Below are 23,016 nucleotides of genomic sequence, written 5' to 3' on the forward strand. Positions count from 1 at the left end.
TTTTATTGTAAGTGTATTCATCCGCTGAACAGTTGTTTATCGGTTGCTAAGCGACGGTAATAATAACGGTAACGGTAATATACAAACGCAGTAGAGTAATATGAAAAGATGAGTCAACATTCCATTTAGCCGTGCGTATATCATGGACATTGGCACAGCTGGAACGCAAACTGACCAATAGAGACAATGGACCAAACTGACCAATAGAGACAATGGACCAAACTGACCAATAGAGACAATGGACCAAACTGACCAATAGAGACAATCCACCAAACTGACCAATAGAGACAATGGACCAAACTGACCAATAGAGACAATGGACCAAACTGACCAATAGAGACAATGGACCGGATCTATCCGTTGTATAATAGCCATTATTAATGCAGGATATAGCTAATGAACTCTGAACACTTCTAGCTCTGCTGACATTGTAACTTTTGTCTTCCCTTCAACTTTTGAGTGGCTCTGACTTCCTGGACTGCACTGTATTCTGATGAAGTGCCCCTTTCAGCCCTATTTGTATGCAATGTCACCAATTATCAGACCTAGGCAGAGCGGCTTGCCCTCACTAATCACAAATAAGGGAACACAGTGCTATCTCGCACTGTGCAAAGGCGGATTTCCATATTCATGATGTCGAATTGCTAATGGGGTTAACAACCAATGAGGTCGGGATTGGGTGGGGGAGTCTCTCTCTCTCCGGGCTGATAAGGTAAGGTGGAGTGGGGGGATTGAACTGAAGTTCAAGCAGTACAGAATGTGTAAGGACGTGTGTGTGTGTGTGCGTGTGTGTGTGTGTGTGTGCGTGTGTGTGTGTGTGTGTGTGTGTGCGTGTGTGTGTGTGTGTGTGTGTGTGTGTGCATGTGTGTGTGTGTGTGTGCATGTGTGCGTCCATGCGTGTGTGTGTGTGTGCGCGTGTGCGTGTGTGCGTGTGCGTGTGTGTGTGTGTGTGGGGGGGGGGGGGGGGTCAATGCCAAAGCCATGAAAGGGTTGGGTTAAAAAGGGCCATGCTTTATTGTCAAGCAGTGCTATAATAGTGTAGGCCACACAGGCAGACATGTAGGTATGAATGAATGAATGAATGAATGAATGGTCTTTATTGTCATTGCTACAGTACAGGTACCAAACAACGAAATTTAGGAGGGGTGGCTCCCCTGGTGTTAGGAAAGAAAAAAAAACACTTTAAAAAAAACACAAGAAGCGAAGGAGCTGGTTTACATAAATAAAGGCTAAATAAAGGTAGGGCACACGAGCAGGCGGGCAGTCGGGGAAACAAACGAACGCACCTGTGCATGCACGCAGACAAGCCACCATGCAAAGATATGGAGAGTAGAGTGCAAGAGAGTGAAAAAAAAGAAAAATCATATATATATATATATATTTATTTATTTTTTTCATAGGCTAGCACTTGCTCTGCCATGCATGGATGATATATCGGGAGGCACATGAGTAATTTGACCAGGGGCATCCGAAGCAAGGTGGCAAATAAAGAAGTAGCACAACTGGACTCCTGCCAGCTCTTTTTCTCCTCCGCTCGCACAGGCTTTCGTTAGAGAAAAGCTTGACCTTTCCACATGCCATTTCTGTGGCTGCCTTGCCTCCTCCCCCCCCCCCGCTGTAATGAACAGTTTGCCAGCCGCGGGGGCTACAGTAAGCTAAGCTATCAGTGTTGCTCGCTAAGGCTGAGGGTTTTTCTGTGCAAACAACACTGAGGGAGAGCGACAGCTTGTAATCGGAAACACCACCACCTGATACCTGGTGGTATGCTTTCCCTCAGCTGTGCAAGCATGGTTGTATGCATTAATACACTGTAGGATGATATAAGATGTTAGCACACGGCATGTTCCTGCATGGTGGATATACAGTATGCATGAGTCTGTGGTGTCGGTTGTTCTGCTAGGGGCTTCCTGTGGGGAATAACATGTATGTATGAATGATGGATGTCTGTTTGAACATTTGAGAGACATAATAATTGTAGTAATAACACATGTAAAAAAAAAAGCAACAGACAGGTTTTTCAATCTCTAACATTAATACTGACGATCGACATTTTGAGCGTGTGCTTGCATGACATGGATTGTGATTGCATTACCACTCGTTTTCCACGGAAAAATATTTTATTTTTACAACAATGTCAGCTGTTTTTGTTTTTTTACACCTGTCTCGAGGAGACGAGCGAATTTTGAAAAAAAGTTTGGGATTATTCACGGGGCACAGCGATATGTTTTTCCGAAAGTGAATTAGAATAGAACCTACCCCACTGGTGCACAGTAGGCAACCGCTAGCATTTGTTTTTTTTATTCTTCATTAAAATTCGCCTCGGGTGCCTCGCTGGTGCAAACTCATTACTGTGCATCTTCTCACCACGCCTGTGCATCAGCAGCAGAGAGGGGCTATTTTAAGGCCTGGTTCTCTGCCATGTTACCGTTCTTACAATAGCATGCATGTCTAACCCGCTGTCGGAGGAAAGGTGAGAAGCAAATGCTATGGTCTTCACAAGGTTTAGCGGTTTAGCTTCTCGGTGGGCTAGCGGATAGTACGTCTGAGAACAACAGCCCGGTATGGGCAACAAGGTCGCCGAAGGGGTATGAGACTGACTACGGACTGGAAGGCGACCTCGTGTGTCTGAACCGTGATCTGAACTATTCACTTCCAGAGAGCAAACTCACTTTTGAGCACTTTGAGCTGGAACGCTTGCAGGGAAAGTGCTAAAGAAATAAAGGTTATTATTATTATTATTATTCAGTTTTGTGTGTGTGTGTGTGGGGGGGGGGGCATGATGAGTCTATGATATTTCCCTCTTACCTTATTTCCATGTTCACAGTTTCATACGCATCCTCTATCTTCTTCAGATCGGCGTCTCCCTCTTCTGCAGCTAGAGAAAGAAACATTTACAATTAAGTCACATTTTATATCGACGATATTAAGTGCATCTTTTTTTTATTTCTTTTTTTTTAAACATCTGTGTGTTGCCAAACAGTGGCTGTGTTTGTCTGCTGTGTCGTGTCTGGGTCTGGGAGAAGAGCAGCATGGCTATAAACACACATGCTATTTTCAGGTGTGGTAGCAGCAGAGATGCCCAAAGGCTCAATTAGTCACTTCTGAGTGACAATTGTGCTAACTGAAATAGAGAGAGAGAGAGAGAGAGAGAGAGAGAGAGAGAGAGAGAGAGAGAGAGAGAGAGAGAGAGAGAGAGAGAGAGAGAGAGAAAGAGCATATTTGTGTTTTACTCTGTCATAATATCCCTAACATACGTGTATGTATGGACATGTATCATGTCCTTGAGGAAATCATTGATCTTCCCAACATTGTGACAGACATTAGTACCACACCTGCCGTATGATAAACATAGAGGAGTGGAGGTCAAAGACAGGTTATTACTGTTCTGTGCTCCACATACAGTACTGCCTGGTATAGAAGCATACTTGTAATTAATTGCTCACATAGCTGTCACACCACTCGGCTTCCATTATGACAGAGAAAGAAACACATTCCGTCGTGAGGGACACACAGACAGCACCCCCATTACCTCCCCAGGATTATACCACTCCCTTCATATAAACCAACCACTACCACTGGGAAGTCTACTCTCACAAGGGGAATCGGTTTGAATGGGAAAGGGGGGGGGGGGGCTGATAGAAATACTGCAGCAGGGAAATATGTAAACATTAGAGGAAAAAAAGAACAAAGAACTGGAGAGAGAGAGAGAGAGAGAGAGAGAGAGAGAGAGAAATAGCTAAACTCTAATTTGACTGTCTTACGCTCACAGTCCAGGAGATTGACTGTGTTTCTGGAGAGAGAGAGAGAGAGAGAGAGAGAGAGAGAGAGAGGGTACCACAATGGCGGGTTCTGTCGCTGAGGAGGAAGCCCTCGGCTGGGCCCTGCTGCGCCGTGGCGAGCAGCGCTCGCGCCTGTGTGGGAGGACTCTCAGAGCCCCAGCCCGCATACCAATTAGCATGTTCCTCACATGTGGTCTCAGCTGGTCGCCCATAAAGATAGCCCCCAACCTCTCAACACCCATCCCCCCCCAAGCCTCTCACAGATGTGGTGTGTTCAAGAGCCAAGCTGTGATTTCTTGCAGTAAAAATGGCTGAGGCGCACACACGCACGCACACACGCACACACACACACACACACACACACACACACACACATACACACACATATTCCTGTGTGTGTGACCTTTGCCCCCTTGCTGCAGCAGCCCAGAGTGCTGATAGTAGGGGGGGGGGGGGGAATCATGGAGTGCAGCCAGGCATACAGAAGCACCCTGAGCAGAGCACACAAGGCTCCTCCAGACTCTCAGAGCCTTTTGACTGGTCTCATCTTGGACTAGCCATTGTGTCTGAGGCCAGAATAACCTGAGGTAAACTGATGCTCAACAAAACAACAATGATTACAGAGCTGATCTGTAGCCAGTGACGAGGCCCTAGATGAAGGAAGGAACTGGATTGAATGCTAATTGCATCAAATAATTGCTGATACTGGATTATAATATTATTAGTTAGTAGATGCGGATGATGAACAATAGACATTGCATGTGTAAACTTGCGGAAAAAAACGATGACACATTAATTCAGATTGGCGTCATGCAGGGGTTATGCACATTGACCATGTTGGCTGAACAATCTACACAATTTTTGTCTCCTGACATTGTTGAGTGTGTATGCGAATCCTTCCAACCTATCGACTGCTGTTATACTGTTATGTTGAGTTAAAGGAGGAGCAGGGATAAGCCAATGTCATAACTACATTTAGGACCATTTACATGGCAAGCACAAACTACAGGGAAAATTAGTCCACTTTGAGTATCTTACCTTTAAATGTGACATTGCTCTTAGTGTGTCTCATTTGCATTAATAGCTGCAGCATACAGTAATGTATCAAGGGAGTTAGCAAAGCACCAAGGCCATGTACTATATAGGAGATACGGACTGTGCTATATGTGCTGTCTTCTGCTTAAAATAATCTCTTTAAACATACCATGGGCCAACGAGCAAGGAAACAAGCAAGCAGGGAAGTTTACTGTACGTGAAAACTCAAACGGATCAAAAGGCAAGCCATTTCTGGCACGCGCCCCTCGGAAAAAGAATCACCCGAGACTGCACTGTGCAAACTTGTTGTGAAACAACAGGAACGCGCCAGGCGACCCCTGAACCCCACACTTCTGCAAGCAACAGGCACCTTTATCCACATCTACCACTGGCCACACGTTATTGCTGTTGACGGTTATTGCTATCTTTAATGGCTGCTCATTTAGGGCTGGCGTGATGCTCACTCTCTTTCTCTCCTCACTCACTCTCCATCGTTTCTCTCAATCCTGTCTTTCTTCTCTCTCTCTCTCTCCCTCTCTCTCTCTCCACTATCCACCCTGCTTTCCCTCTCCCCTTGCCTTCCATCCCTCCCTCCCTCCCTCCCTCCCTCCCTCCCTCTCCCCTTGACCCACTCCCTCTCCCATCTCTCAAGCCCCACCTCTCTATCACCCTCTGCTGTACATCCTGCTCTGATTAAAGACAAGAGCAGAGTAAAGTATAGGGTGAGGGGCTATCATAATGAGATGTTTATGACAGGTTGTTTTAGAGAACAAAGGGGCCTCCTTCATTTACCGACAACAAGGCCGACACCAGCGGTAATAAGCACCTGCTAGCGACAGAGAAGACCGCGTGCCAAGCAACATGGGCAATAACAACATTAATGCTACTTTGCTAGCATTACTGTTGCCATGAAACGGCTAATGGTGTGGCGCTACGTGCTTAGCCCAAAGACTACATGTCTGCCAAGCCTGAAGGTAGAAGATGAATAGGGCAAACCAAATATACTATGTGGGTTATATACCGCGTGATATTGTATTCGTTTCCCTCTCTCCCAACTCCTTGAAATGACTCAGAAACTGTAACGCAGGCTGTCAGAGTTGAGGGGAGGTCAATCTCACCCCCCTGCATAATAGCTGTGTTGGAGTGTCTGATTGTATTAGGGCTGAGTGAATAACCGGAGCTGACAGGAATAGCATCATGTTTTAGACTATCAGTGCGATTCATACGGCTGTGACTGACTCAGTTTGCATTTACTCGCCCACACTCCACAACTCTTTTCATTACAAAGAGGGTTGAAGGACAGCTGTCCCGCGACTAGGGCGTATTACCGTTCGCAACGGTCCATTCACCAGAACAATGTTAGCATGTAGGAATATGGAAGTGCAACAATACCACCACGAATGATGAGCATTAAATACTTTCCCCCCCCCCCCCTCAACATTTCAATGAATATTGCATAGAGAGTGATCTGCCTTCAGATGAGATGGGAAGGGATGGGACATGCGAACCGGGTTCGATGGCGAACGGCATTCCACATTTCGGGATGACAAACAGTCTTCAAGAGTGAATTCCACTCCGCAACAACTGGGTGCTGTTTATGAATATGTATGATGTAACAAACGCCCAAGAGCCGACCTACTTCTGCGTCTCCTCTCCCCATGACTTGGTCCCCTTCCGGGTAGCGCTGTCATCTCGCAACATACTGTAATAGCAGGAAGCATACTGCTACTATGTGCAAAATCACCACGCACTCTCCGTTTTCTCCTTACTGCTGTGGTGATCCCCCCCCGTCCCCGATGTTAACACACTAATAGGTGGTTATAAGGAAGTAGGGGGGCAGTCAGAGAACTCTAATGATATGCCATGTCGTTCGAAACCCAGTCCGTGAATTCTCGACATGTTTGTGACTTGACACGTTTGTGACCTGACGCGTTTGTGACTGTCGTCGGCGAGAATGCCGACCTCGACTGAGCCTTGCCTATCTTATCACGGCACGCGTCAGACACACTTTGAACGATATCAATAGTGTGAAGCGATCCAAGTAAACAGGTTGGACTATTACGAGAGCATGAACGCCTATGTAGCTGAGACGCAAACATGAAAAACGAGGGAATCATTTGGGGGAGGGGAAGAACATGACTGATGGAGAAGTGCTCTTGTGTATCTACATAACAAAGACTGCAGACATAACTAGGACTGTACACAGGAGTATTCCGGCTACACCATATAGAGTACTCAGAGAAATATCTTCATCTCCAATTTGATGCCAAAAAAACGGGAGCATAAAAAAGAAAAAAAGGAAAAATCTATTTCAGACAACAGTATTGAAGAAGAGACAGAAAGCTGGCAGCCGCTCAAATAAGAACTCTGTCACTCAGATGTGAAAAAAAACAGCTAATTTGCTGTATCCCTCATATGGTTAGAATCCAACAAATTGCTCCTATGGCTATCAGCACACACACAAGCTAGAATAGGGGGAGGGTAGGTGGTGGTGGCCCCTTATCCTCCTACAGATTAACAGAAGAAGAAGTATTGGCGAAAAAGAATTAATCCACTGCTCATTCCAGACCGTGTACCACAGAACCCTCCTCTCTGTGCCCCCCCCCCCCCCCCCCTCTCTAACTCCCTCCCTTCCTCCCTCCCTCCCTCTCTCTGTTGAACCGCCGCTCCAGGTGAGCTCAATTAGGTTTCAAGGACGCGCCGCCCTCAGCCGGGGTCAGAGGTCGCGGCGCGCGTTGACGGTTGCAGCTGTAATGGCGAACCCCCCCCCCCCTGCTTAACATTTCAGAGCTAATTTGGAAAGTGCTGAACAGAACCCTTGATTAACATCCGCCCTAGCAAGGTTTGTAACCCGCAAGTGCAGCACACATCCTCCCCTCACTTTTTCTCTTCTAACACACTCGAGGTTTTGCCATCGGCTGTCCAATTCATTCCGTTCGGGGCTGAGACATGGCGCTGGTTTACAGTGTGCCCTGATTCGCCCTGAGGGGAACCGAGTGGCATTGTTAAGCTGTTATGGCAAAGTGTGCGAGTCTAGTTTCGTACGCTGCTTGTCATACCCCGTTTTATTTTTGGAAGAAATCCGAACAAAAAATATAGAAACAGACAAGTTAACAAATGTGTGCTTTTTCTGTGCTGTATACTTAAAATAAATGTAATCAGTTCAACATAATTAGATACGGGGCCCATAAAAAAAGATTATGGAGAACTCTTTCCCTCATCCGAAACCCACAACAGAGAGTCTAACTACCTTTTTGTATCCTCATCTCAAACTTCACTTTTCTCATTGCTACCCTTAAGCCCTTCATTGACAGTATCTTAATTGATGGTGTTCCTCCTCACCAGTGTCCTATTTCTTAGTTGAACAAAATGTACTCAGTGAGACCTGAGCTAATATAATTCAGAGTTTCAGCACCATGGACAGCAACAGGGACAGCACCATGGACAGCACCGTGGACAGCACCAGTTGTTGACTGCACAACACTACTCATTACAGTACCATGAACAACACTGTGTTCCCTCAGCACCATGGTCAGCACCACAGGACAGCACCCACCAAGCTACTGAGGCACCACAGGCAGCTAACACACAGTCCAGGACCAAGGACAACTCCACAAATATGCTGTCTCATCTCGGCAGACCGGTGGTAAGCAGCATATTACAGCCAGACAATCCTACCTCTGCTGAACTCAACTGAACTGACAACCTGAGCCAGGATCGCAAGAGGCTCGATTGGGGGGAAAATAACACCAGTTACACAGCGATTTTCCAGAAGGACATAGGGATAGAATGGCCTCACGGAATAGCTCTGTCTGAACCGAGTTTTTGAATAGTAAATCACTGTCTCATACACAGCGCCACCCTGAGCAGTGCTTCACCCGATATCTCTACTAATGGGGACATTTCACGACATGACTCAGATAGAGAGGAGGAAAAATACCTGCAGGGGCAGATAGACATCAAAACTCATGGACAGGAAAAAAAAAAAACAAATGCCTACTGCACATCCATCCCCCCCCCCCCCCCCCCACCCCACCCCACCGCCCCCCCCAACACCCACGGCTGAAGAGGAGGGTGAGAGGGTGACACAGGAAGTATCCTAGTGAGATGGAAGAAGGAGAGGAGGAGGAGGAGGAGAGGAGGTGAGGCAGTAAGAGTCTTTAAGAAGCCCCAGAGATATTATTTGTTTGGGAAGCAACTGGTTTAGGCAGCAGCTGTTGCTGGAACATATTTATCACCAACCGCAAAACACCACCTTGGTTGACTGACTGAGGGACAGAGGACAATGGGGGTAAGAACAAACTGTAGTTTTGGCAAGTCAGTTAGGAGGACATCTACTTTGTGCATGACACGAGTCATGTTTGTTTTGATTGTTTACTGACAAGATTATTTCACTTATAATTCCACTATATCACAATTCCAGTGGGTCAGATCTTTACATGCACTAAGTTGACTGTGCTTTTAAACAGCTTGGAAAATTCCCGAAAATGATGTCATGGCTTTAGAAACTTCTGATAGGCTAATTGACGTCATTTGAGTCAATCGGAGGTGTACCTGTGGACGTATTTTAAGGCCTACCTTCAAACGCAGTGCCTCTTTGCTCGACATCGTGGGAAAATCTAACTCAATCGGCCGAGAACGCAGAAAGAAATGGTGTGGATCCCCACAATTCTGGTTCATCAAATATTTCTGAACGCCTGAAGGTAACACGTTCATCTACAAACAGTAGTACGCAAGGATAAACACCATTGGACCACGCAGGTGTCATACCGCACAGGAAGGAGAGGGGTTCTGTCTCCTAGAGATGACTTTGTACTTTGGTGCAGAAAGTGTAAATCAAACCCAGAATGACAGCAAAGGACCCCTTGAAGATGCTGGAGAAAACAGGTACAGAAGTATCTATATCCACACTAAAACAAGTCATATATCAACATAACCTGAAAGGCCACACAGCGAGGAGGAAGCCTCTGATCCAAAAACGCCATAAAAAAGACAGACTACAGTTTGCAACTACACATGGGGACAACAATCTTACTTTTTGGAGAAAATGTCCTCTGGTCTGATGAATAAAATGTTTTAACTGTTTGGCCATAATGACCATTGTTATGTTCGGAGGAAAAAAGAGGGAGGCTTGCAAACCGAAGAACACAACAACATCCCAACCATGAAGCACGGGGGTTGGCAGCATCATGTTGTGGGGGGTCTTTGTTGCAGGAGGGACTGGTAAATGGATGGTAAATGGTAAATGGACTGCACTTATATAGCGCCTTTATCCAAAGCACTTTACAGCGGCCTCTCATTCACCTATTCACACACACATTCACACACACCAATGGCCAAATCAAGGTATTGAAGTGGCCATCACAAAGCCCTGACTTCCGATAGAAAATGTGTGGGCAGAACTGAAAAAGCATGTGTGAGCAAGGAGGCCTACAAGCTTGACTCAGTTACACCAGTTCTGTCAGGAGGAATGGGCCAACATCCCACCATCTTATTGTGGGAAGCTTGTGGAAGGCTATCCTAAACGTTTGACCCAAGTTAAACAATTTAAAGGCAATGCTACCAAATACTAACTAAGCGTATTTAAACTTCTGACCCACTGGGAGTGTGATGAAAGATAAATAAATCATTCTCTCTACTATTATTCTGACATTTCACATTCTTAAAATAAAGTAGTGATCCTAACTGACCTAAGACAGGGAATGTTTACTAGGATTACATATCAGGAATTGTGAAAAACTGAGTTTAAATGTATTTGGCTAAGGTGTATGTAGACCTCCAACTTTAACTGTAGATAAAGATAAATGCAACAATAATTCAACAACTGCATTGACAACCTTTAGCATGAATTAATAACAAAGTGTGAAAAAATGGGTTAGTTTTGCTTGGTTTAAAACCAAAGGGAGTGCAAACAGTGGTCAGGACATATGTTTTACTTGTCTGAAAGTTGAAGTAACTTAACTTAACCAAAGATTTAAAAAAAATAGTCTGTAAACCCCAGGAGCCAATATGCTGACTAAAAAACCCACACATTATTCATACTGAGTTATAGTTTGTCTGGTGCAAGAAAGCACTTTAGCAAATACAATTCAATACTATAGTAATACCATAAGACTAGCTCTAACTCTAATCCTAACCCTAATGAATCAGGCAAAAATGTAGGCAGGCTTATTATGACTAATGTTTAACAAAATGTTGTTAAATACAACACTACCCATTTAGGAAAAATAGCTCTTTAACGGAATTACTTTTCAAAGTCAGCTAGAAGCAGCTAGAAGCTTTAAAAACACAAATAGTTTTGATAGATTTCACCCGCATTCTAATTAAACAAACTTTTACCAACGATTTTAGGGCAATTCGTGCATGTAAATACAGAAACATATTTTTCTCAGTATCATACTCAGGTTAAAATGAGCATTACACGCTCAATTTGAGGTGTTTGAACATAATATTGGGTATTGCTAAGAGTGAAATCACCCTCTCTTCAAGATGTATTTTCAGAGACACCAAAAAGAGGGTTAATGGTCAACCTGAGACAGGAAGACAGAGAGGTTGTGGTCTGGAGGATTGGAGGTTTTGGGTAATTGCAGCTAGTCTAATCACAGAAATGACCTTGATAAGCCAACTTACGTCGGTATGAGGCATCATCACCCAGCTAAGGGAGCTTGGTATGAGACATTATCACTCAGCTAAGGGAACTTGAGTGCTTATGACCTGTTGTTCGCCCTCAGGCAACAGCGGTTCACATATGCGTGCGTGTGTGTGCGTGCGTGTGTGTGTGTGTGTGTGTGTGTGCGTGTGTGCGTGTGTGTGTTAGGGGGTTCTGACGTACGTCTCCACACTGTGTCTGTCTAATCAGGGGGAAGAGAGGGAGATGACAAGTGTGAGTCGAGTCGTCACGCAACGGCTTGTGATACACTCTAGGATAGCTCCCCCCCCCCCCCCCCCCCCCGAGTACAGGCCTTTCTAGAACCATGCCCAGACCTGACACACACAGGAGGAGGAGGAGAAGAACAGCAGAGCCTACAGCATGCAGATATCATGAAGTCACACAAAACATTGAAATTGTGTGACATTCTCTGCGCGTCGGGTAATTAGAAACGAGAAAATCTTAAAAGAAAACAGTTACTTGTTGTATCCCCTTGTGATATCCTGTAATGTGGTATTCTATCACACTTCAACAACAGCACCTGTAATGTGATCCCACTCACAAGATAAAGCGGCTACGAAACCCCCTCTTTACTTTTTTGGACTTTTAAGATAAACCCATCTGCCCTCCTCACTTTTGACAGTTGATATTCTAATCAAACCCCGCCCCAGTCTGTCTCATCTCGGTGACGAAATCCCAATCGAACAACAAGGCCGCCCCAACAGCAAAGGGGAGAGGAGAGATTTTAAAAAAAAACAAAGATGCCAACGCCAACCATCTCGTGCGTCGGGGATAATCATTTTTAAACCGCAGAAACAAGCAGATGCTGTCAGCGAATGAGAACCGTTGCTCGAGGGGCTACTGGGCGCTGCTGTCTAAAGGATACCAACCCCTTTAATAACACTACTTCCAGAGGCTAGGGACAGGACGAAGTTAAAACGACCACCACTGATACCGCTGTTTTGGCCGCTGATGGCAATTATTTAGACGTCCGCTCGCTAATTATAATAGAAGATGACAGGTGCCCAAAACAATTTGAGTGCAGAGGCCTGTGAGCGCGTTGCGTGGCGCCGTGCTTGTGGTTACGGATAAAGATAGCAAATCTACTATTGTCTCAACACACACGTCTGTTTTACATATAAGACTGGCTCTGTGCGAGACTCCATTTGAATACATAGGTTGTTTTAAAGACTCCATTTGAATACATACAGTAGGTTGTTTTTAAGACTCCATTTGAATACATAGGTTGTTTTTAAGACTCCATTTGAATACATAGGTTGTTTTTAAGACTCCATTTGAATACATACAGTAGGTTGTTTTTAAGACTCCATTTGAATACATAGGTTGTTTTTAAGACTCCATTTGAATACATAGGTTGTTTTTAAGACTCCATTTGAATACATAGGTTGTTTTGGAGCTGGTCTTCCCGTTATTGCTTGGGTAAATAGTTAGCATTTTGACAAGGAGTGGTTCTTGCACACATCAAGGGATGTGTACTTCTATCTACTATGTGGAGTGTTTTATCTTTTAGTACAGGGGTAGGCGATCATCAAAAATACATTATTGGGAGCTTTGATATAATATCAGGTGTTTTTGAGCTATATATGGGAGTATAAGGCTTGGAGCTGTGAACTTTATTCCTAACCTTTTTCCCTGGCTCAGGAATCGGCCTCCATATTCCATCCAATCACATGTGCTCCTCTCATATCCCATAAGCCATCTCTCTGCCATGTGCCCAGCTCCATTTAACTCAAATCAAAGACATACTCACACGCACGCACGCACACACACACACACACACACGTACGCACATGCACGCACGCACACACATGCACACACACACCACACACACCACACACACACACACACACACACACACACACACACACACACACACACTCCAGAAAGGCTAGCAGAGACATTAAGCCCTCCCAGAGGACTACAGTGAGCGGGAAGAAGGGGAGTGGGATCTGGTGGTGTATCCAATCACTGGAATCAAGGCATTTGACTGATAAATTATGAATAGAAATTGAACGCTTCTTCTCTGGCATGGCTGAGCATTGCTTCTGTGAGAGGGAATAAGCTGATGCACAGCTGTTGATATGATGGGGATGATGGGGGAGAGTTTGAGCTCTCTGTGTTTCATACAAGGGAGAGGGCTCTCTCTCTCTCTCTCTCTCTCTCTCTCTCTCTCTCTCCGTGTGGAGGAATGAGTCCTAGTGACATCCTCTCCATTCAACCTCTGACTCCTGACACCTCCAATCAGTCGGAGGGAGGGATGACAAGGCAGGAAGAAAGCGGGGGAGGGAGGGAGGGAGGGATGGATGGAGGGAGGGATGGATGGATGGATGGATAGAGAACGGGATATGAGGGGAGAGGAGTAAGCGGCTGTCGACGAGCACTGTGAGTGGGCGTGGGAGTGTTCCGCACGCAAGGTGTCGCAATGTGTGAGGGGGACTTCTTAAGAGCATTGCATTACGCTCGTGTTCGTGTGCAGCTGTGTTTGTTTGTGTCTAGTGGCTGGCAATGCAATCAGTGCAATACATCTTACATTAAGTTATCTACATGCTTAAATCATTTAGTAAGCGCAAATCGAGTCAACTTGTTTATTCTTTTGTGAGAGCGTGTTTGCATACCCGTGTTCGCAGTCAACCACAATAAGATTAGACAATTTTGTCATACGTGAGGAGTAGGGGCTGAAGGAGCCAGGAGAATGACTGTTAGCTGTATGCTAACTGGTTGGCAACAGCCAGGTCACGATGCCTTGTGTAAAAAAAAAAAAATCAAATTCTCTCTCGAACTTTCATCTTAGGAAATGGGTGAAGTGTAACCCGTCGCGTTCGCGTCGCACCTTTCAACCGACGCGATAACGCATCAGGGGTATATTAGGCTGCGTTTAGATCACATCATTCGAGGATAGTTTGCATGTCACTTCTATCAGGTGGCAGCAGTGTGACAGTACGTTTGACTCGGTCCCCCCCTGCACCGTGAAGTCACACGGAAAACAGTGTGACCCACCATGCTCAATCAACAGCCAGATTTAGAATCCATATTAATCTCTACATGATGCCACACGCCTGTGAGGAGAGGGGGGGGAAAAAAAAGAAAAAGCATTTCTGCACTTTGCCTAACACAAACACAATCCCAGATGGTTTCCATCTCCACCAAGAGGAGAGCGAAACACGGCTGCCATCCTCACACACGTATGTGTGATTTTTAACACACTAAAACTGTACACTGTCATATTCCCTCAGCCAGTTTAAGCCTTTCCAGAGAGTAGGAACGCTCCATTTATCCCCATGTAAGACCTAGGTAAACACGACTCAGAGCACGGCTCGACAGCAGCCAATATGAACAGCTAGACTAAAAGCCGGCCTCGTCAAGCGGTGTTTTACTGTTTCTGATTCACATCAATTCCCTGTTTTCAATTAAAAAATGCAGTGTATATATATATACAAAGTGAAAAAGATCAACAGAAAGAAAAGTTAGCTTCTTTTCTGTTGATTGGAGAATCAGTAAGATCATAAAGCCTGCCTATGAAATATTGCAAATGAGCGATCAAAAAATGCTTTGATACATACTGCAGGGTGAAAACAACAGTTCCAAAGTACTTTTATATTTAGCCGTGAGTCATTTACATATATATCCATACAGAAAAAGAAAAAGATCTTCAATGTATTTCCATACTTCAGTAAACTGTTTCCAAAGAGCACCAAGTACGCCACACCTACACACAGATACGACTCTCCTATCCTTTGTTCTGGTTGCATATTGTGATATTTATTTTCGAACACAAAAGAAAAGAATGTCCTTCTGTGCTTGCTGAGCACACAGAACCACAGACAGCCATTTCCAGTGAGGAAAAAGATTGAGAGAGAGAGAGAGAGGAGAAATCAGATGATTTATGCCTGATCTGGGCACTCAGCTTCATAAGGCTATAACAGCACTCATTTCATTTCAGAGAGTAGTTCGTTACCACACAGAGAGCGCCGTAAAAAAAAACTCCACTTCACGGATGATATAGTAGCGCGTGCGGTTACCAGACTCTCTTTTCTATGGCCGGACTCATTCGGCATTTCGATGGGGGTGAAATTGAAGTGTGTTCCCCGTTGGAGAGGCCTCCAATGTGGGGGGTTTAATATATGTTTCAATCGCTTGACATATCAGCCAGTAATAGGCTTTCCGCCCGTTCACAATAAAACATGTATTTCTCTTTTTTTTCAGGCAGTCTCAGCTCTCTTCTCTCTCTCTCTCTCTGGCTCAGTTCCGGCATGCACGTAAAGAGCCACATTATAAATTCTCCGGTCTATTATTACCTTTAAAGACACATCCCACACACACCGCAGCCAAAGAGCTGGGCTCCCGAAATGGGCCTGGGGCGCCATGTTACACCTTGCTAAATGCGTTGCTGTGATTGAAATCTGAAACCCTTTTTCGCTAGGCCCCTTCTCCCCCTCTCTACCTCTCCCTCCCCATCTCTCTCTCTCTCTCTCTCTCTCTCTCTCTCTCTCTCTCTCTCTCTCTCTCCTAAGGGGATCTGGGGCAGCTCAGAGGGCCCTTTGCGACATGAATCAAGGACTTCATAGGAATGTGACACTTAGAGCACATTTATGGCCTGGAAATGGTAATCTAACTGTTGAGACGGGTTATGGTTGTAATACTGAGGATGTTACACATCAGCACTGAAGGTTACTGGACAGGATTTGCGACTACATACGTGTGCCGTTGTTTGTATGTACGTGCCGTCTTGTCAAACGCTATAACAATTGCATGTGCGTAAGCTATGCAATTTGTGTTGTGCAAATGCTAACTTTTCTTTAACTGTACAGCATATGCTGCTGCTTTAAAACACATGGTAAATACTCCCCACTAACCAAGCCTTTATAACGGCATATGTTTTTACGTCTTACTCAGGTCACACATTACATCTGGTTCCGCATATGTGACACGGTCTGGTCCATTGGGCCGCAAGTCGGCAATTGTGAAACCTCGCGAATGAGCAAAACGGGTCTTTGAGAAATAGTTTTTTACGTTTTTCTTGCATATTATGAAAGTTGATGTGTTGAAGAGCCCACTCAATGTAACAAACAACCGTTTTAGGATCACTAAATACCTATAATTTGTCAGCAAACATTGCTAGTTTAAGAGTGCTTTTGGGGGCGCTTTCCAGTGGTTTCCGGGGAGTATAGTAGTTGTTCTCTAGACCAGGAAACCAATCAAGTGAGGAAGGGGCCGGATAAACTAAAATGTCACATCAAGATGGTGGCTACTTCACATCACTGGAAATGAAGGATATCTTCCACTACAGTATCTGAAATAAACACTATGTTGTATGAAAACAATAAAAACTTTCTAAACACGTTCTCTTACTCGCAAGCTACTCTGTTACTAGCATAGAAATGGCCACGAAGTTCGCATTCAGGTAATGCTTTTGTAATGAACGGTAATGTTGTGTGGAATCAATGTTGTGTGGAATCATTCACAAACTGCACATGATAACTATGTAGCAGCTTGATGCATGGATGCTGTATGCTGGAGAATGTTGCTGATTTGTAGATTTGCTATAGAATAATACTGTGGATTGAAATTATGATCTTGAAATGAAATGATTGACAAGTACAGTACACTACGTTCAGTACACTACGTTCATGACACTACGTTCATGACAGTCTATGTAAGTGGAAAGCACGCCCACTCTATTGAACCGTCCACACCTCTGACCTGAAATCTGTCTTACAGAATGACGAGGTGAGAGGTTCTGAGAGATGACACCTTGATGAGAGTCACCCGCACTTCAGGTATTAGTCATTGTCATTGTGTTAGCAATTATATTTTATGAACATAGTAGTATTTCATCAAAATGATGTGTTGGTAACAGCGGGCAATCGTTTTAGATGTACTGTCTTCTATTTGTATTACAGCATTGGTGCCCAGATGGTCTTGCTGCGCAGGCAGAATTATCTTTTTGCGAAGATCAGAGAATGATGTTCTGATGAGGCACGAAAGATCACATGCCCTCCACCAAAGTCCCACTAGATGCATTATGGACTATAATGATAAACGCATACACACAGACACAACATCATGTTAATGAATATAATTCATATTACCATTCTATTATTGTATCGCTCACTTGTATCTTACCTTATTGTTTCCTTTTTCCATTTTTTTCCCATTGTTTTCTCTTGCTGCTGGAATGTCGACTGGAACTGAAGCCATAATAATTAAACTCTCTTGTACTTAATAATGGGATGTAATAACGTTTTGGCACACATGGCAATAAACAACCATGACTCTTGAATTATTATTATTATTATTATTATTATTATTATTTAGCTATTTAAACATGACAGCCCGGCAAGTTTGTTTCCTGAGGGTTAGCTGACAACCCCATTGACAGATTGACAGGCAGGTAGACAATGACAGGTAGTGTAATGGGGGAGTGGTTGGGGGTGGAGTTAACCAGCTATTGTTCCCACCCATTACCTGCCTGTGAAAAGTGTGAAAACTTCGAGGCTGAATTTCTCTGTTTGTTGATTTCGGGGGTATCAACATTCAAATATGCATATTTTCTTCAACGTCTTTGAGATGTCAATGTATGACACATCATTTGAAAGCCATTACATGGTAATTACCCTCACTTGTAACTATATGTCTGGGACTAACAATTTCGGTGCATTTAAGAGCATAGGATCTACTATCACCATGGTATGACAGCTGTCAACCAGTGTCTCTTGTGTTTAGGTTAGTTCACCCATTCAATGATGCCTCGACGATGCCAAGGTATATTGACTTCCACATAATCCAATTACACTAAGGAACCGTTATTCATTTAAGATGTACATTAAGCTTCAATTTGAGGAATACTCATGCAATTACCAAACAGCAGAAAACATTATTAATTGTTGTCGCCTGAGGTGAATTCCATAGGATGAAGCAACATTCACACGGTGTCACTCAAACAGTCTCCTGCACGAGATTAAAAACAAGTGCTCACGCCACACTCACTAGCCTACAACAACTAACTGAATGCGTGAGCAAATCACATAAGATAACGGAGCCTATACGTTAGTACGTATCAGTGAATTAAGCTTGTGTGCGTTTCTTTACCCCACTGCTGTATTTAACAACCCTGACATTTACCAAAATTGATTTCTTTCACAGCCTTGCATTTGTTTGAACATACAACCACGATGACTCGGTAATCCCATTTTAATTAGAAAGATGTAGCGAGCATGCTAAGCTCACGCGCTCTATTCCCCGCAGCGACGCCACACTGGCGCCGAATCAATCACCAAGGCGCCGGTTGCCGGGGCAACGGACGGGGGGCTACTGCACCACTGTCTAAGTGGTAAATGATTGCCGGTGTAACTCATTGGCGGATGTGAGGAGTTTTTATCTCTTCTCTCTCGTCGCGATGCCAGAGAGTTAATTAAAAGCAGCCAACATGAAATAAATCTAAATCCGAGAAGAAATGAAACATACAGTACAAATTGAATTCCCACGTCGAGGGGTTTGAGGTTGGGTGGAGGAGTGGGGGTGATGGTTGGGGATGGGGGAGGGGGGGCATAAAAAATGAATATGCAGTGTGAGAGAGGTGTGAAATGAAGAAAAAAGTCAAATGAATGCTCTCTCTCTCTCTCACACACACACACACACACACAGACACACACACACCCACACACACACACACACCCACACACTCATGCTCACACACACACACACACACACACACACACACACACACACACACACACACCCACACCCACACCCACACACACCCACATACACACACACCCACACCCACACCCATACCCACACACACACCCCCACACACCCACCCACACACACACACCCACCCACACACCCACCCACCCACACCCACACCCACACATACCCACCCACACACACACACACCCCCCCCCCCCCACACACACACACACACAGAGGGAGGCTACATTAGACATGTTTCAGACCAAAACACCAACGCCTTGCTCCCCCAAAATCCTTTACCAGGCACTGTGTAACCAGAAGTACAGACCCCTCCCCCGCTCCTATAAACCCCACTCTGTGCTGTTATGGCCCTTGGCTGCTCCACGCCTCCTCTGGAGCAGTCGGGAGTCGGGAGACCACAGTTGTGGCTGGAGAGCACGTCAGAGGCTAATTTGCATCAACCACATGTTGGAGAGCATTTCGTTAACTGACGTTGACGTGTGGGCTCTGCCTGAAACATTTAGAACGCCACGGAAGCAAGCTAATCAAAGAGAAAAATACAAGACGATATTTATGACTCTAAAATTGGGACGCTTGTTTGTACTTTCATGAAAAACCCGGGGAGGGACTGATAAAATATTTGTAATACCACTGCGCCTCTTAGTCGTTATTATTTTAGACCTAGAAAATGTTCTGCAGAGGTTACAGTGTTTTTTTTTTAGATGTCTTGGGCCAACCCGAGGAATTGAAGCTCCCTTTGGTCCATGTCAAATTCCTATTTGCAGTCCTCCCTCAGCCCAGGAGTGTAATGGTGTGTATTCCAGCACACTCAGGTTGTCCATCTGCTGGCCAGTGCTGTCTTGGTATCCGTTGGGAGCCTCCCTTGCTTCCTTCCCGCCTCATTCTAGTGTCTCTCCAATTAAAAGTTACACATCAGACTCCAGTCTCAGCCAGCCTTCCAGATGGTTGGAACCGTGGAGCAAGCTTTTCTTCTGCTGTGTCGTCAGTGTGGAGAAATCAGCTACCTGTGTCGTGCAGTCGGGTACTGTGCAGTCGGTGGCTGGTGCCACTTAGACACTTAGCAAATTCCCCATACACTGCTTGTACAGTCTAAAAAGGTTATTGGAGAGCACTGAATATGTCTTTCTTTGTGTACGTCCTCAAACTACACGGAGATGTCCTCGGGGGTCTACTGTATGAAATCAACATCTGCCTTTTTTACAGACATCTTCTTAGATGTATCTATTTGTTTGAACAAAAAAATTGCAAAGTAGCATTGCGCATTTCAACTCCACAGTGGAGGGAATTACTATCTACACCAGTTCTCTTACGACTGCACGTTATTAATTCAAATGTTTTGCGAAGCAAATGAAGCATGGCACGTGATGATGAACGTAAGCCTGTGCGCGCCCATGTTTTAAACGGTTGCCAACAACAGAAGCTCACTTGCAAGGAAGTGTATAAGGTTTTAAAACCATTAAAGGCAGTGCACTGCAGCTGTCTAATGATGCAAGTTTCTGCTTCGCTTGGGGGCACTGGCATACATGTAGCAGCAGTGACCACGGTTCATAGGAATGACATGTCAGCCTTTATCTTAAGGTCACAGTATCTAGCATGAGTGATCTCACATTCTTAAGTGCTGTTGACAGGTAACTCCCCTGGCAGAGCAATTCTGCTGCTCTTTTGATTCTTTGTGAAAGTCTTTCTGTGTACAGATGACCAACGTATCTCTGGAGGTCACAGGGCTGCTACTCTTTCCAAAGATAGCAACCGAGCATCAAGCTGAAACGGTTTCCAAATACCATCTAGTCAGAGACCAGGTACCAACATAATATCAAGACAAAGATAATGCTACAAATCATCCAGCCAACGTTTCAAAATGGCAGGTTTTTCCTTGATGTAATATTCATGGAAAGTTGGCAGAGGCATCATGATCACTTCCAAACCCTATCCTGCAATTAAGAACACTCGTGTGTGAAAGACAATAAGCTGCTAGACTTGTGTTCTCCATATCATTACGGGTTGGCAACCAGCTATCTCTGCAGTATTCACTGTTTGAATGTCAGCTTCATTTTTCAATCAGCAAGGGTTTTTGTTCCAGTAAGACCAGACAGGCAGATCTAATGAGAAACATATCTGCCAATAACCCATTTATTTAATGCGACTGGGGAATTTCCACAGCATTCCATCCAACTGCTTGAGCTGGTTTTAACTTAGAACGTGCCAGAATAAATTGCGATGGAACATCAGAGCATCGGATGGTCAAACCAAACATGAGTGCTGTACAGAGATTACAAACTTGCCAAGAGATAATGCATGCGCAGCTGATTGGAAGATGCTGTTATAACAGAGAACCCCCCCAAAAAATGTATTATGTTAAAATATTTTGTCAACAAAGTCCTCAAATTGGTTTGTAAAAAATGCATAAGTGTGAGAATACAAACAAAACTGTCAATCAATTGCAGAGAGTATATGATTTTGTCTCTCAAGGACAAAATTGAAAGCAAAAAAACACAGAATGAATTCTGTAAGAAAACGGAGGCTACCCACTGCACCAACCTACACACCTTGGTGGACAGAGCCTTCAGTGTGGCAGCTCCCACCCTCTGGAACTCTCCCCACAGTGATCCACAACGCCCCCACCCTGGACACCTTCAAATCAGCCCTCAAAACCCATTATTATAACCCATAATTATTATTATTACAAGCGTCCTTGGGTTTGAGAAAGGCACTATATAAATCTAAGATATTATTATTATTATTATTATTATTACGTATAATTCTGTAAATCATTCAAAAATACAATAATTTCGACTAAAGTATTTCATTTTCGATTCCAAACATAACGGGAGACTCAAGTTACTGTGGAATCTCACTTGAGGATAGATATAAAAATTTGAATTGTGTTTCAAGTGTCCACAAAACTTCTGGGCCCCACAAGAATGGTGAATGCTTTCATCTGAGATCCAATCTGCCTGTCTGGGAGAAAAGAATGCAAAAAAAGGCCTTTTTGTGAGAACATATTTTAGTCCTCTATTATACAAGACTTACAGAGCTCAGCAGAAAAAGACATTGCCAGCAGACTTAATCACTGTTACCAAATCAAATCTATTCATTCCGCAGATAATGAACAACCAGTGTTAAATTATAGATATTTACTGTGCTTGTCTCCGTGGAAAGTGCAGAGTCTTTGTTATGCCGGCGAAGCACAGGAGGTCAAAGCAAAGTCATTTGTCTCTGTTGAGTCGGAAATTAACGTCTACCACCCAGCAATTCTACCTAGAAGAGCCACCCAGTATGCAGCTGACCTCTCGAAGCAAGATGCGTGTGGCAAACAATAGCATGGTGGAAGGTGTATGACCTCGACAGATTAGCATTGCGCTGTTGATATAACATACGTCGAGAATGCAATTTGCTCAGTCAGTTAAGCTGCAGCATAGTGGCAGGTTGGAACCTTGGTGCAAACCCCAGCGCTTGCTTCATGAGATCGAGCCCAGACTGAGAGAAACCTGTAAATAGTGCACAGAGCCCTCTCAGCAACTGACAAAACACTGCAGAATCACCAAGGGTGACGCCCTTTGACCCCAATAAGTATAGTGGCCTGTTTTACAATGATACTTGTATTCTCTTTGAATTTCCCAGAAGTGTGATATTCTATAAATCGTTTCATATATATATATATATTGTGTGTGTGTGTGTGTGTGTGTGTGTGTTTGGGGGGGGGGGGGGGGGGGGAGCATGGCTGTGTTGAAATCATAACGCCACAGCTTTTTACTGCGTTTTACTCTTTGTGACACCTTTCACTCGTGGCGTGGGTAAACTAAAATGTGACGCTCACTC

General features: G+C 44.4%; 1 protein-coding gene across 1 annotated transcript in view; it reads right to left on the reverse strand.

Moving 5' to 3' along the window:
- LOC308172298 (glucosidase 2 subunit beta-like) overlaps window positions 1–23,016 on the reverse strand; it is a 134,771-nt gene that overhangs the window by 45,210 nt on the left and 66,545 nt on the right. The window contains exon 11 of the mRNA XM_080547201.1: window positions 2,806–2,875. Within this exon, the coding sequence (XP_080403327.1) occupies window positions 2,806–2,875 (70 nt within the window). The remainder of the gene's footprint in view (window positions 1–2,805; window positions 2,876–23,016) is intronic.

This window comes from Nansenia antarctica (assembly GCF_963989245.1).
Source record: "Nansenia antarctica genome assembly, chromosome: 17".
NCBI lineage: Eukaryota > Metazoa > Chordata > Actinopteri > Argentiniformes > Microstomatidae > Nansenia > Nansenia antarctica.